The sequence below is a fragment of the Python bivittatus genome, unplaced genomic scaffold (assembly GCF_059951505.1).
Source record: "Python bivittatus isolate LINGU-HERP-01145 unplaced genomic scaffold, Pbiv_v1 ctg000070_np1212, whole genome shotgun sequence".
Classification (NCBI taxonomy): domain Eukaryota; kingdom Metazoa; phylum Chordata; class Lepidosauria; order Squamata; family Pythonidae; genus Python; species Python bivittatus.
The window spans coordinates 19,482,776-19,499,453 of NW_028277034.1; the positions used below are offsets into that span (position 1 = coordinate 19,482,776).

Consider the following 16,678-nt stretch of genomic DNA (forward strand, 5'->3'; position numbering starts at 1 on the left):
CGTTTCTTACTTGTTTCTGCACAACTTTCAATGGAAGTAGTGTGAAGGGTATGTATGTATGAAAGATGCAGATCAACAGTGGAAGGGGTTATCACTCTGCAGCCCAGATCTGTGCACTCTCCAAATGCAACCGGTTGACCATTACGTAACACAGCATTCTGGACTACATGGGACTATGGCCTGATCCAGCAAGGCACTTCCTATGTTCTTACTGTTGCAGCCAAGAGGCTATTCATCATTTCAATTTACCTCCCCTGAGGAAATGCTTTTTAGAGCGTTGGTGAAAATGAAAATGGCAGGAAATCTCCTAGCTGTCAAGCGACCAGAGACAACCAAGCCAACAGCATCCTGAAAACACTAAGCTCTATTATCTGCTTCAGCCATAATACTTACTAGAGAACAAGGCTCTAATTCTACAGAATAATTTCACTGAACACAGTAGGACTTATCTGGGGGAAAATACGCTTTCTTTGTAAAACCATTATTATCTGCTGACAAGGATCTTATGAATCTATGAATTTATATAATACCCTGCCTAGACCTAGCTTCATTTCCTTATATTGCTCCCTCTGACAGACATCAGCTCCCTAGCAGAGGTCTGTCTTAATTCTGTTTGTTTCAACTAGAGATGCCACAATCTAACCTGGGAACAACTGTACAAAAAACTTGTTGCTTTCTCCTACTTAAAGTAGTATATAACTAGAGCAAAGTTCTTCCTCCAACAAAAACATGGAGGTGAATTGTGCTTTCATTAGATGTAATATATGGAGAGCCAGTTTGGTGTAGCAGTTAAGGCACCAGGCTAGAAACTGGGAGAACATGAGTTCTAGTCCTGCCTTAGGCACAAAGCTGGGTAACCTTGGGCCAGTCACTCCCACTCAGGCCTAGGAAGCAGGCAATGGCAAACCACTTCTGAAATCTTGCCAAGAAAACTGCAAGAACTTGTCCAGGCAGTCGCCAGGAGTCAACACTGACTCAAAGGTGTGCATACATACACACACACAATAATTTTTACTTAATAGTCTCACACACTCCAAGAACTTAAACAATCGCAGAGGTATTTGAAACCACAAGGTGACTTTACAGAAAAAGTATGCAGAAGTTAATCCACTTACAGTTAGACCTGCAGATACATAATGATATGTATAACAATTATACCTTAGTATAAGAATCAAAAGCAAGATGTTCCATGTCAGGAACACATTAACTGGGACAATACTGAAAGTGAGGTTTAAATATCATTTGTTTCTTTCACAATGCTTTCTCTTTACACACACACACACACACACACACACACGCACACATACATTTGAATTCAGAAACAGCCATTTGGAGCACATCTATTAATGTACCGATCTGCCCTTGGAGATGATCATACAATCATCTGGACAACGAAAATTCCTTGCAACAACTCTTTCCTAACCTAGTGCTTTACAGATATATTGGGACTGAAACTCCCAACCTTAATATTTTTCCAGCATGCCTTTCAGGGCTTGAGAATAGTTGTGGTGTGAAATCCAGAAGAGGAGTTTCAGTCTCCAATGATTAAAAAGAAATCAGAAAAATATTAAGAGCTATGAAAACATTATAAAATGAAAGATGTGACAATTTTTTAAAACAAATGGAATAATGATATTTAGATACTATACTCAGAAGGAAGGTTCAAGGACAAAACATCCTGTCCATAGCACTTGATTTATTTTATTAAGCATTTTCAACAAAATGTGAGACAAACATGAAAATGCATTTAATCAAATCATCATGGAAGAATTGGTTTATTGTTCTTCATTGTTTTTATGCAAAGTAAAAGTTGAGTATCATGAAACAGATGTGAACATGGAAACTTGCAATTTATTTAAATAATCACTGTTAATGGGACTGGGAAATTGGTCTCAGCTTCAGGCTCACTTCTTTCAGTGAATACCAGGAACCTTTCCAATTCATCCATGCAACTCCATCATCTGTTCCATGTTTTGCCATTTCTGAGGTGTAATGTCCACCCCAGTAGTATCTGCCATTTAGATTGGCTGAATGACAACGATTGTACCACCAGCCACCACCATCTTCTTTAGAGCATTGCTTTTTGGGATCTGGGTGTATCCTGTGAATTAAATTATACAAAGCATTTAAAGGAATAGATACCAATAATTTTGAATCTCACCTTATCTTACTACACGTGTATATCCACTGCTGTGACACACAGAAAAATATTAAAGTTTTAAAATAAAACATTTCAGTTTCTGCTTCTTCTGCTGTTTTGATTTGAAATGTTCCACTTTCAAATGCCTATATTTCCTAATACATTGGATTCATTTAGTGTTTACTTGCAACCTTTTCAAATCCCAAATAAAATGTGAAGTACTGTTGGTACTTTAATAGTTTTTATATATAATAAAGTAGTGAATTCAGAAACAGCTATATATTACTGGGGCAAAGCTACTTCTATTAATCAGTTTAGCTGCTCTAGGAGAACAGCTTCAGTTGTCCAGAAAAATGAATACCAGATACTCATAATTTTACCTTCTAGCTACTCTTTATAACCTTTTCCAGACAGAAATGCAACCCTATACAGATCTAATGATTATGGTGTTGAACTAGGACCAGGCAGACCAAGGACCAAGTCCATCTCAACCAACTCACTAGGTGACTTTAAGCCACTTTTACACAATCCAACCTGTCCTGTAGTTGTTCTGGGAAAAAAAATGGAGGAGAGAAAGCTATTCATGCTGTCTTGAGTTCCCAGAGGAAAAGTGGGATGAAAGTTGAATAAATCAAGAGGCATGAATTTCATTGAGTTCAACAGAGCTTATTCACAAGGAAGTATGGACAAAATTACAAGAAAATGTTCTGTAGGAATACATGTGAACTTATTGGCAAAAGTATTTCAAAGACTAAAGTATAAAGAAAGCTGTTTGCTGGAAATCATTCATAAAGAATTATGAATGTGATCTTGTTGGAAACCAAGTAAAAAAGCATATACATACCATCCATCATTGTCTCTGTCAAAAGTACTGAAGAACATGCCATTATGGATTGTCATGGTTCTGTTTTCGCCAAATAATTGTGAAGCTCCTTCTAAAAGTGCATTTCCAGCTGTGCCTCTGTAGTTACTAACAGAGAGCTGGTATTTGTTATTTTCATTCTGAATACTGAAGCCTCCATAATGGGCTTTAACTTTAGCACCATCCCAATCTTCCAGTTCAATTAAAAGTTCAGTAGGCCCCAATTTGGTAATCTGGTTAATTCTGTCATTTCCAAGCCAATATTCACCTGTGACACAAAACAAATTCCCTGAGGCTATTTTCATTGAAATTTAAACAGTCTCTTCAACCTGATTTAAACCTACAATAATGTAACTAAACTCATTCCAAAATGTATGAAAAATCAGATTTATATATAGTGATTTACATTTTCAAGCATTCTGACTCCATACTTAAATAGAGTGGCATGGCAACCTGATAGGGAATGATGGTTTGAATTTTTTTTTTATTGAGTCCAAAGCAACTTGGCATAGATTCTGAAATGCATCTCTCAGCAGAAGACTCAGGGAACCAAACTGAAATTGACAACTATCATAGAGAAAATGCTCCTCCCTATCCTCTCAACAGTTTGGCTCATTTTGAAATGAGATTGCAATGCATGGAAAACTAGTTGCAGGGGGTATTTCTAATCTGGATCATAGCAAGAGAGTAAAGAATTAAACCCTTCTTTTCTGAGCATGGCAGTCCCTATTCAAAAAAAAAAGTTCTTTCTGCTTTAATGAAATTAAAACCAAACCACTTTACACTAGGTTGCAGGTAATATATTTAACTTCAGGTGTAGCTTGGCAGTCTCTAGAGAATCTCTAAGGAAGGAAAGTTCTATAACTGTTAGGCCACTAAGAAAAAATATCTCTTAACACTCCTTTGCTATAGATGCTTTATGCATTAATAAAAAATTCAAGCAAGCATTGACAGATTTAAAAGTTAAGCATTAAAGGCCAAAACTGACACTCTGATTTGTATTCCCACCTGAAAGAAGAGCACAAATGCAGAAAATGGAATAGTTTAAAATAAGTATCAAATGAAACTACAAAAAGGAAATTAATCTGTTACATTTTGCATTACCAGAAACAACTGTCAATCGTGTATTGATAAGCATTGCTGAAAACCAGATTCTTACCTGGGGTGTCACAGTAGTTTTTTCCACCACTGAAAGCAATATTTCCAAATCCCTTTTTATATGCATCCCATTTTCTTCCAAAGCCAACACTCCCATCTTTGCGATTTTGAATAAGGAGCCAACCTGTCCAAGGAAGATGATATTAAAATGTAACAATTATATAGTTCTATAAAGCTCCAGAACTGGGGGGATGGGGGTCAGAAGGAGAATGTGACAAGATGCCCTTGGTGGGCTCCCCACTCTGAATGGACCCCACCTTGTTATCACTGTTATCCTTATCTAATCATTTGCCCTCCCCTTCTGTGCTCAGTCTATTGCCTAGAAAAAAGACCCCAGCATTTGGAAGTGGCTGTTCTTGCTTCCTGCTCTTATCATTGTACATATATTTGAAGAGGCAGGTGAGTATTATCAGGGTTGGGGATCCAGTATGTAAAACCATTTTGACTAAGGATATTGGCTTAACAATTACCTCCATCTTCTGTGGTCATATCACAATACACTCTGAATGGTTTAAAGAAAGGATCAGGCTGAACAAGGTACATCTCAGATGATTCACCTCCTTTTCTATATATGTCTTCACACTCTGCAAACAGAAATCCGTTATCTATATAGAGTGAACTACAAAAAAGTTCTGAATAGAGGAGTAAGTAATCGTCTGAATTATAGAAATCTATAATGTAATTAAACTGTATAGGAGGACTTGAAGATTTTATCTGCAGTAAACATCTATCAGAGAATTTTCAGAGTGTGCTCGCCTTTGGGACCTCTGCCTTACCTAAGGCTAAATACATTTTTAGAAATGCTGATTTGGAAATTCTTTCCTCCATCCCCAATGTAAGACTTGAATTTGGCCATATAGAAGCCATCAACACTATGGCCAGAAAGAACTATTATGCAAACATGGAACTTAAGTATCCAACTCACAAGGCTAAGGAAAGAACAACCAAAAAAGGGTGGGAGGAAAAGGTCTAGGATGTAAAGTCTGAGACTTCATTTCTTTGTTCTGCAGTAGACAGATCTTCTATATGACTTCCTTCTTGTCTATAGTAACAGAATCTACCAAGCCATGTCACATCTATGAAGTCTCTGCTGTTATTGGATATGGCAATGAGTTTATCGAGTTAAGCTTTTTTGTTGCGTCTGTTGTGAAGTCTAACACCAAACAATGTTGTCAGAACTCAAGCTTTCCTGACAAAATACCTGTGCAGATGAGGCCATGGGATTTTAAAGAGATATTTTAAAAATATGTATTATTAACTTAAAGTCAGAGAATTAGTTCTCATGCATTCCTTCAGATGGTTAAAAATAACAGAGGAAGGGAAACAACAGTCAAATTGCTGCAGGCTAGAAGGCGGCAACTAGTGACTCTAGAACTGCATTCACCTCTTGACCTGATTTCAAATGTTCTCTGTACTCACAAATAACCTCTCCTTTTCCAAAAAGGAAGGAGACTATCAGAGTAAGGGGTAGCCCAGCCACATATAACTCTAGTCTCATACATCTAGGCCTCACATCTAACCATACTGGCATGCAGTCCCTGAAGATTCCCATTTCCACCTCAGAACTTTCAATAGCCAGCTACCAGGGCCATGAGGGAGAACATAAGGATCCAGGGGTGCTGGATTCAAAAGCTGCATAAGTGGTTATGGAGTGTAATTATCCGGGACAATTGTTGGTAATCCAAAGAGGTACAACACCGATACAAAGCAATGAACAATGTTGAACTTGCATTAAATCTCTCAAGGGAGACCGCAATATAAGGATATTCTCTCCACCATACCTAGTGGTATCCAAGGATGCCTAAGAATCTGTCTCATTTCTAGAGCATAGCAAGTGGGAGAAATGAAACATTACCTTTGCCAGACACTACCGGGATATTGCAAGAAACTGTACAAGAGGTTTCGCAGTCAGACAACTGTGATGTAATAGCATTTTCTAGTTTTTGTAATTTTTTGTTCAAAGTATCCACAATTGAACGAAGTAATCGTAAATTAGCTGGAATATTGTTGTCTAATTTCTCTTTGATGTAAGTGTAGTGTTCCTCAAGTTGTCTGTTATATTGGGAAATTAAATTCTGATTATCTGGAGAAAAAAAGGAAATTAATGTAAAGAGGTAGCAAGCTTTTTTAAAAAACAAAATACATTTAACAAGACTTTCCATTTCCTTCTAACTTCTGTACTGTGCTTATTTCTAGACTCTAAGACCCTGGAATAAAAACCCCAGGCTTCCCAATTTTTGTAAAATACTATAAACAGGTAGCACTATTTGCAAAATAAATAAATGCTAATTAGTTTGATAAACCATGGCCAAAACTTTATTTCCTCTTTTCCTCTTAGACAAGGATCACAGATGACTGAGGAAAATATCTGCCTACTGGATCCAGTACTCAAGACTGATATTGTTATACTAATTAAGTAGTTTTCACTCTTGGGTTCCTAGATTATTTATAGGTCTCACCATCCCCAGGAAGAACTGTCAGTTGTCACAAATGAAGGCAAATGTGCCTCAAAAAGCTTTAATAACCCAGGATTGGGAATCGCTAATTACTCAGGCTGAGAGCCAACTGACATGACAAAGTTGGCATATTGATGAACATGACAAATTCCACAAGCAGTTTTTGCAAGCAAACATATGCAAACCTATCTAAAAGATTGTAAGTTAAGTGTGAATTGGACTGCAGCAGCTCCAATCTTGTTAGTTCAGTGGGACTCGTTTTGAAAGAAATACATACAGGATTACACTGGTAAACTATTATTTACATTTCCCAAAGTAAAACTATAAAGAAAAGGTGACAGTGGTTAAAATTAATTTTTACAGATATTATAGCAAACGTAGAAACTAGGGAAAATGCTGTGTCTTTACCATATAAGCTTTATTTACTAAGTTTGCATCATTTCTCAGCCTTTTGGTTTAAATCATTTGATTTATGTGTACTTGGTTTAAGTGTACTTACTTTGCAGAGTGTGTTTGAGTCTGTTCATATTGTTATTTACCCTTCATCTTTAAAACAAAACTTTTATAATGAAAACAAGGCAGTTTTGCCTACATATTAATTTACTGCTGTGACACATTACTCTGTTAGGAGTCACCTGTATATTGTTTCTGTTTTTGGGTTAAACGTTCATCCAATAAATGGGCATAATTATTGATGGTTGTAGAGGACTGTTGCAGGTGCTGTGCTCTGTCCATTAGATCCTTCACAGTCGGCTTCACTGTGCTTTCTTGCTTCAGCAGTTCAGTTCTCAACTCACAACCAGTTGGACATAGTACACCCTTAAAAAGAACAAAAGAAGAGATGAAGTAAGTTAATTCAAAATCAGACATGACAAAAAAACCTTTAAAAAGTGCAAATAGTACTTTTTATTATTTATTATCAGAACTATACCAGGCAGGGTGTGTGAGAAAGCTTAGTTCTTTCCTTTCTCGCTGTGGGCCTTATAAAAATCTGTCCTCCTAAGCAACGTCTGGCACCAACATAAGTAATTATTTCCCACGTGATATAAATAATCCCTTATGATATGAAGAGTAATTTTTGTGGGGGAAAGCAATAACACTAGGTTGCCTTTCATATCCTATGGATCCAGTGAGACTAAGGGTGCTATAGGTAGTCCCCGGATTAAGAACGCTTGGTTTAAGGACAACCTATAGTTAAGAACAGAGCCTACTGTAGCAAAATTCAAGTTAAATACACAATGATTCGAGTTAAATACACAATGGTTCGAGTTAATTACACAATAATACTTATTCAGTATTATACAATAATGCTGTTCTGGCTTATATTGTATACAAATTCAACCTAAGGACAGACCTTGGGAACGGAACTTGTTCTTAAACTGGGGACTACCTGTATTTATGGAGATTTGCAGAAGTATGGAAGCCATTTCCCCATGGTGCCATGACAGGTATGTGAAAGGAGCTCCAAATGGATTAAAAAAATAAATGAATCAGACTCAGGTATCTGGTCCTGCCTGTTCCTTCTTCATGAAGAAGTACATGGCAAGAAAATGAGCTCTACAGCATTCTGAGCTTGGTGCCTATGGAGTCATATGAGGAAAGGCAACAAACCAGCTGACATCTCTGCCCAGTCCAATCATAGCAGGCAAACAGTGAAAGAGAAGGAAAAAGATAGATCCAAGCAAATATTGTAACCACCTAAAATATTCTGGGTACAAAAAAGTTCTAAAACTATCTCCCTAAGAATGAATGTTCTAGTGTGTGTGTGCGTGTGTGTATTTGATATGCCAGTGAATGTTTTACGATCCACAGCAAATGACCACATAATAAATGGATATGCGCATAAACATTCCATTCCACAAAATGCACAATAAATTTACAAAGTAAACTTTAAATAAAGCAATGTATTATTTCTGCTTAAATATTCTAGCCCAACTCTACATCAGTGCAACTAACACCTACCAGTTCCTCTGCCAAGTGCTTGCAACCTCCACTATCGGGGTAAACAATGGGCCCTGGCCTTGGGCCAGTAACAGGTTTTCTGGTTGGACGAGCTCGATACCTTACACCACCAACGGGAGGAAGAGGAGCTGGTCTGAGAGTTGGAAGTGGTTCCCGTTGCTTGTTCAGCGGTCTGTGACCTCGTGCATCCACGGTCCGATTTTTACTTTCAGTCTATTTAACATCAGGGAAAAAATACTATTACAAACTGCAAACAGTCAGAATTTTCAAGATGAATCTAGAAGAAAATACAGGTAGTCAAACTCACATAAAACCTGATGCAGACTCAAATAAGAACAAACTGAACATGCTTTTTGGAATATTTCTTTGTATTGTGCTTTGTAGAGAACTTTTGTTTCTTATTTTGTTAGATTTACAACCCAAGTTCCCTTTGGACTTCAAGTTGACATCACTCCCTTCTACAATTTTTCTCTACAGCAATAATACTCTAAGATATGTTGGGCTGAAAGATAGTGACTGGTCCAAAATTACAAAAAAGAGCTTTCATGATTGACATTGGACTTCAATCTGGCTCTCTCTAGTCCTAGTCCAGCACCTTAGGTATTATTCCATGCATGCTCTCTGGTGGTTAAATGTTTAATAATATACCTTAAGCTTCCTTTCATGGAAACTAATTGCTCAAATTAACTAATAATTTACTTGTAGACTGCATGGAGATGATTAGGAACAATACCTAACTTAGCACTTTATTTATTTATTTTGCTATATGATTATGATATGATTTTTTTTGCTATATGATTAACAATAATGGCTGGGTTCATACATTGCACTATGTCACAATATAGCTGGTTTGGCTTTGGCTTAGTATGCAATGTAAATCCAACTTGTGGCTTGTTAACCATGGCTTATGTTTTAGTACAATGTATGAACTGAGACAATTGTGGCTTATTCAACAATATTTAAGAAAATCATGGTTTGGGGAACTATGCAAACCACATTAATTAGATAATGTAAGTATAGTTCATTCTATCCACAGAAAAAAATTAAGGCGCAATCAAGCCATTATCCATCAATCCATAGAATAAAGTCACTTTTTTTTCAAACACAGTTCTGTCTTCTATTATTATGGTGTGCACATAATGGTGTGAAGTACTACTTCACAATGTATATCTACTACTAAAGCTCTCTTACTCACAGAAAAATGGATTTATGATCCATTTTTTAAACCCATTAGTTCAATAGGGCTTATTCCCAGAAAATGAGAACTAGGATTCCAGCCTAAACAAACATATATGCTATTTATTTATTTATTTATTTATTTATTTAATAAACAAATAAATAAAAATTTAGATACCACCCAATTCCAACTGACCTGGGCAGCTCACAAATAATAACATAAAAAACAACACAAACCAAAACCAAGATGGGATTTGGGCACAATATACAGACAAGAAAAAGAGTAACAGGCACACCTAACAAGGGGCCCCATCTGTTTCACCCCAAGGTCTGGGAGAACAACCAGGTCTTCAGGGCTTTACAGAACACCAACAAGGTAGGAGCCACATGGATTGCAGAGGGATCTCATTTCAAGTATTAGTTTGTTGAAGGAAGCAACAATCAACAGACATTTCCAAAATGTGTCAGTATGCAGGACTCATATTGGGGGCACCTGAATTGTTCAAGATATTATACAATAAAAGTTGATTTGAAATCACATGGGGCAGAAGAAACCTCTAAGAATATGATTAGAAGAGAGAAGCAGCATGGAGAAAGACTTGACCACGCCTCCTCTTATTTTATTGCTCGAAAATATTATCCCCTCCACACACACTCACAGCTTTTGTTGGGGAAAAAAAAAATAAGGGAGGGTGCTGGTTAGCTTAATCTTTAAAATATCACTGCTGTGCTAAAAAAAAAAAAAATTGGAAGAGCACTACAGTTTTCTAATGCTTCCATCTAGTAGTCATCTAGACTTTTGCAACCCAGCTATGGAAGCCTGCCTTAAATAAATGGATGCCAAGAATCAATTACCAAGACTAGCCAAATGAAATAAACAAATCCGCGTATGCAGAAGAAAGAAAAACCAAAGCCAAAGGATGTGAAAATCAGTTTAAGGTAACTAGGAAAAAGGCAAATAAAAGTTTCATGACATGAAGATCTCATGGACTGCATCCACTTCAGGAACAACACAATTCTGTGGATGTGGGCAATGGATGTGGATATAAGAAATCAGAGTTCGAAAATCATGGAGGAACTTGGTTCTATGTCTGCAAAATCTAATCTCTCACACACAGTTTATAGAACAAAAGATTTGGAATAAGTTGGAAAGCAGTTAAAAATGTTTTGTATTTTAAAATAAAAGACAGCGATTGAAGAACCTGAGGCCCAATGGCTACAAATATGAAGAAAAACAGGCTTTACCGCATCTTTCTTAGATTAAAAATATTTTTGTTGATTAGCTGTATGGCTTATCACTGATTGGCATGTTAATCATATGTTTTGTATAACAGTTTGCTGGTAAATGAGTAAGGTAATACCAAATTGCATTCCAAAAAGTTTTTTAAATTAATTTACAATTGTTAAACATGTATTAATTAAACATAATAAAATATTTAATATTCCTTTCAGACTAATATAGAATATATCTTTAATTTATGAAAAGTTCAGTGTCTGACTAAATGATTATATGCTCAGACAATAGGTGTTTTTTTAAAAAATATATCTTTATTGTGCATTATCAAGAGAAATGATTCCCTACTCCACCCACTTCACTATAGGAATAAGGAACTCTTCTATGGTTAGCTTCACGCTCTTTTTTCTTACATTCTTTTTAAAACTATAACCAGATGAGTGCAAGGATACTATAAATGATGCTGAAGTAATCTCTAGAAGATCAACTGGTTCCCCTCACCCCTGCCTGATTTCATTGCTAGTGATAACATTTGATTCAGAATTTAAGTTTTTCAGACAAGTTCAACTTTTCTGCATATGAATTTTTCTGCATTTAAACATTTGATAGGAAACTACTAACACATCACTGGAATGCAATCTATCACAGAAACATCTATATGCTATATATTTTAGTTTAATTTTTAAAAAAAATCTCTTACCGGCAGTGCACCAGTTTCCTGTATGAAGAAAAAAGGGACAAAAGAAAAAACAATCAGAAAATATATACTCAGATGGGGAAAAATGCAACACTTTTGTCTTAGTAGATTAGGTTGAAAATTAAGCTTTTCTTTTTACAAATTAGAAATATTTTTTAATCTAAGTCAAATAGAAAGCATGCTATCATATAAAAGAAGTGATATTCTAACCTCATCGTCGTCATAGTCTGCAGTTTCATCAGATTTAACTAGTTCGACAGAAAGGAGAAAGAGCAATAGTAGTTTCATGATACTGAGTTGCTTGAACATCTTTGCAGTATTTCCTTGGAATTTGGGAAAGCAAATCCAAGCTTCTATATAAATGAGCCAACATGAGGCGTATTAACTGATTCATGATAGGTCCAACTGTCATCCCAATTGTTAATATTTAACCTTATGATGCCTGGACATTCACTAGTTGAGCAACATTGTTTGCTATGTGTGACCTTAAGCAAAGGAAAAATGGTTATTTAAATATAGTTCTGCTCATTTACTGAAACCAAATGGAGGTGATTCAAAATGATCAATATTCTTTAAGCAGAGTCCAGCAAAAGAATACATCAGTGGGAGAATTGCTCCTCTCTTTTATTTTCTTTCCATTAATTTCCCAAGTCTCAGCTCCTTTGACTCAAGCTATATTTTCTGACATTGGCTCAAATTCGGAATACTTAGCTATGCGTATACTATGCAGAATCTAAGCGAATAAAGCTGTTATGGCAAATGTCACAATTTCAATGGAGCTTCTAAGCAACACATTTCTTTGACTTTGAGTTATACCCTTCACTAATAGCAACTTCAGTTGTAGTTTTGAGATGTTTCCTTTCAGTACAATTTGTACATGACAGTCAAATGACACTTCAACCTGAGCCACATCACCTCTTTTTAAAACATAATTTGTCTGTTGATTACAAGGCTTATTGTACAACTGATTCAAAGCTTTAAGGCTTGCATAAAGAAAAAGATTTTGTAAATGAGACTGCAAATGTGTTTCCTGCATAAAAATCAGGTTCTCCGTATCAGGGAAATATGGTATGTTTGGGAAAAAAAAGAGCCAGTTTGGTCTAGTGGTTAAGGCACCAGACTAGAAAGCAGGAGATGGTGAGTTCTAGTCCTACCTTAGGCGTGAAAGCTGGCTGGGTGAGTTTGGGCCAGTCCCTCTCTCTCAGCCCAACCTACCTCACAGGGTGGTTGTTGTGGGGAAAATAGGAGGAGGAAGAAATATTAGGTATGTTTGCCACCTTGAGTTATTTCTAAAAAAAATAATAAAAGATGGGATTAAAAAATCTAAAAAAAAATTGACATTTATTTATTGATTACTATAGCCACCCATCTCAACAAGTGACATTGTATTTTGTCCTGATTAAAACAATCGAATCCCACGGTTATTGACACATAACAGATATCACTTTTTTTTATCAGAACGTACAAAAGAGATGGTAGCCATCATTGGGGGGGGGGGGGACAGGGGTAAGAAAGTGACAAAAAACCAGAACTTTTACTTTTGCATCAGAAATCAGGATGGAAGAACATAAGGTCTGGATTTACGTCATGGCATCACTGTAAGTATGTTATTATTTTCTGACATAAATTCAATTTGTTGCAGATGCTTGTCAATAGCCATCTCAATTTTAAGAAAAGTTCCCAAATCTATCTTAAGGCAATCATCTTTATTAGGCCTGCTGAAGGTCAAACTAGTGGTATGGCCATAATATATGCTGCTGAATTTACCCTACTGATCAAAAGAAGTGTTTATAAAATTATTGATGTAGGTCTTCTATGGTAGCTTGAACGTTGAGAGAACAAATTTTTGGTGGATATATTATTTTATCTGTATATGCAGGTTTATTGTAGCATTAGCTGCTCAGAGTTATTGCTTAAAATGGGCGACCATATAAATATTCTAAATACATAAATCATTATAAAAAAATAAAGATTCTACAACTAAAAGATCTGGAAATCATCCACCAGTATATATATTTTTAAATATCCCTTCCATGGCATCCCTCTAGTGCATTCCACAACTGACCCAGAATATGAAGGAATGATGTTCCAACTCTCTAAAGTAGCAGAAGTTGAAGTTGGATGGGAAAGTCTGGAAACTACCACTGTATATGAAGAATTGTTATTTATTTATGTTATAGCTTGCATTACATTCAGGAACTCAAGGTGGTATATATAGCATTCTTTCTTCCTATTTACCCCAACAATAACTGTGAAGCAGATTGTGCTGAGACAGAACGATTGGCCCCAAGTCAACCAGTGAACTTGTGACTGATGGAGGACCAGAACTTAGGTCTCCCCATTTCTAGCGCAACACCTTAACCACTCCTAGTACATTTGTCATAAGATCTTTGGAGCACAACCTAAATGGCGCCCTAAGATTTCAATGTATGTAATATGAGATATAGGAATGCCACATTTGAAGTTCTGTGCATGAACCATTCCTGAACATATTTGACTGATCTGTTGTGCTAGTGTTATAACAGGAAAATGTGGAATACAGCATCCAACAATGACTCACAAAATCAGCAAAATAAAATACACAAATATTCAATGTAGTACACTGTACACCAAAGCAATGTTAACATTACAAAATAGTTTTCCCAGCTAGACCAATCATGTCTTGTAGCATTGACTGTTTATTATCCAGTTGACTGACGTTACACAATGTTAGCCACCAACAACTTTCTGTATGCTATTGCAATGCAAATTAGGCAAACCAATTACACAGGAACATCATGTCTTCTTTGAACTGTTATGACTAAGTGCATAGCATACTGTCTTGTCTGAGCTTTTTATGAGAATGAGGCGTACAATATAAACAAGTTGCATTGCTAAAGCTGGATGGAGAACAGGGTCTTCTATGTAAACAGAATTGGTGGTAAAGATGTTGGCAGGCATTTCTCTCTTCTTAGGTTTTTCACTCATTTACCAAGTTATTTATTTAACCAGCGGAGGACAGAGATGCTAACTTGCATTGTTTGCTCTTTTGGTTTGTTCAAACAGTGGTGTAATTTCCTGCTCTATCAGGTGAGTCAAGGCCACTTTTCACTGACTCTCATATCAAAGACTGCCTTTGTGCATAGCACTGGGAACAGAGACTTTTGACCAAATATAAGCAACTGATGTTGGGGAAGGGGGAAGCCTGACCTCCTGGTTATTTATTCAAAAGTGCCCTTTTTTTCACAAGCGGTGTTGCAAGCTTATTTTGACTTTTAAAACAGCAAAGCAAACATAGAGTTTATCTCTGATATCTCAAACTGTAATCTGAAGGCAGCAAAAAGTTGCAGCAGTGACTTATAGTAAATGAGAATCTAATGTAATCACAATATGCAGAAAACAACCAAAACATTTTTTGAAGACTAATGCATGGAATAGTTTCTGGTTTAACACAGGCTCTGTCTGTCTATCTATCCTGTTTGAAAAAAGAGGCAGCTATTTTCATATTGCATAATGTGTATTCATAATACACACACACACACACACAATTAGTGTCTGATTTAAAAAATTGGGTTGAAATTACCAAATGAGCTGTTAATCACTTACCTATTAAAAAACTCAAATATTCATGTCAGTATTTAATGAAAATTATTCCAAGAAAAAACTGTAAATCCATATTAAGCAATAATTATTAGGTATGCTATAATTTTTCAAACTCTTGAGGACCAATCTAGCTTCCTTAGCATTTTATCATCACAGATTTTGGTTATTGGCATGGATATCTGTAGGAAATTATTTTAAAATGCATGCAATAACACTATGGTGCAAATCCTACCCTTATACATTTGCAGTTGAACACTGCACATTTCATCTCACAAATTTTGTCAACTAACTCCCCACAGATACCCAGGTATTTGCAGATTATGATTTCAGCAACAAAAGCACTATATTACTTTATTTATTTGGAAGTAAGCATCTTTAAACTCATAAACTCTGCTAAATTCAACAAATCTTAGTTTGAGATTAGAGTAGATATGCTTATAGCCTTAATTGTTCCAAACCTAGTATCCTCCAAAAGTACTGAATTACAACCCCCATCTAACCTAAATCCTTCATCAGCTTGGATTTGGGCCTTTTTTCCTTTGGGTAAAAAAAAAAGTCTCATCACTTGACGTGGGCAATTGCCTTATGGTACTATATTGGTGAAAAACAGCTAAACCACACACTCTTCTGTTCAGAAGTTGTAATGGCACTTTCTGCCCCAAAATATAAAATGAAGCCAGAGGGTGAAAGTCATACAAAGATGTATACAACTCAGCCATACTATTATTAAAACTTCATAATGCTATAAAATATATTTTTGGTATCTTTTGAACATCTGGAGTGGATAGAAGACTGTTGTGTTTTAAAAATATCACACGTGATTGCCTTTTTTGAAATTAGGAACCTTTTTGCCTCAAGTGCTTTTGGTTTTTCAACATGCTACTTCAGCCCTTTTAATCCAACGCCTAACATTGGTTGACCCAGTCCTGTTAACAGCTATAAACATTTATTTTACAGCTACTTAAATCCTGTAATTCTCTTGACACTTAACCAAGCCCGGATGCAGCCTGCCCCAATGATATCCCAGACTTTTCTTCAAGGACCAATCATCTCGGAAATCCTCTATTAGAAGATGCGATTGCCTAGCAAGCCTTGTTACTGAGGCAAATTAATAGAAGAGGCAAATTAGAGCTTGTGGGGCATACTTTTCTGCTTACTGAAGGACTGGAGGAATGTGCATTACTATGGCTGCAAACAAGAGCTTGGTGGATCTTTATTACCACATTAGCAAACTTCTAAGTTTCACATTTCTACAATAGCATCAAAACGCGTTTAGTTTTTACGAGCAATTTTAGTTTTAAGAGATCCTAAATGTAGAGTTTTCTGATTCGCAACCTTCCAAACGCTCGATTTTTGAACCTAGTCCGGGAGAGGTGAGACAGAGCAGAACGTGGATCGTGCGATCTACTCT

The 16,678-nt window shown here is 36.2% G+C and overlaps 1 protein-coding gene across 1 annotated transcript; it reads right to left on the bottom strand.

Annotated features, from left to right (window-relative positions):
* Positions 1-1,676: 1,676 nt before the first annotated feature.
* Positions 1,677-12,030, bottom strand: FGB (fibrinogen beta chain). The gene is made up of 9 exons (XM_007441793.3): positions 11,896-12,030; positions 11,689-11,706; positions 8,579-8,791; positions 7,252-7,435; positions 6,016-6,243; positions 4,631-4,744; positions 4,162-4,284; positions 2,985-3,270; positions 1,677-2,101 (listed from the first exon to the last, which is right to left on the bottom strand). The coding sequence occupies exons 1-9, from the start codon at positions 11,992-11,994 to the stop codon at positions 1,870-1,872; spliced, it is 1,497 nt and encodes a 498-aa protein (XP_007441855.1). The 5' UTR covers positions 11,995-12,030; the 3' UTR covers positions 1,677-1,869.
* Between the last annotated feature and the right edge of the window lie 4,648 nt (positions 12,031-16,678).

Coding starts and splice junctions, on each gene's coding strand:
- FGB (XM_007441793.3), bottom strand. CDS start 11,994: ATGTTCAAGCAACTCAGTATCATGAAACTACTATTGCTCTTTCTCCTT. Junction 7,436..8,578: donor AGCACTTGGCAGAGGAACTG/GTAGGTGTTAGT, acceptor GTTCTTTTTAAG/GGTGTACTATGTCCAACTGG. Junction 4,285..4,630: donor TATGACCACAGAAGATGGAG/GTAATTGTTAAG, acceptor TTCCTTGGACAG/GTTGGCTCCTTATTCAAAAT.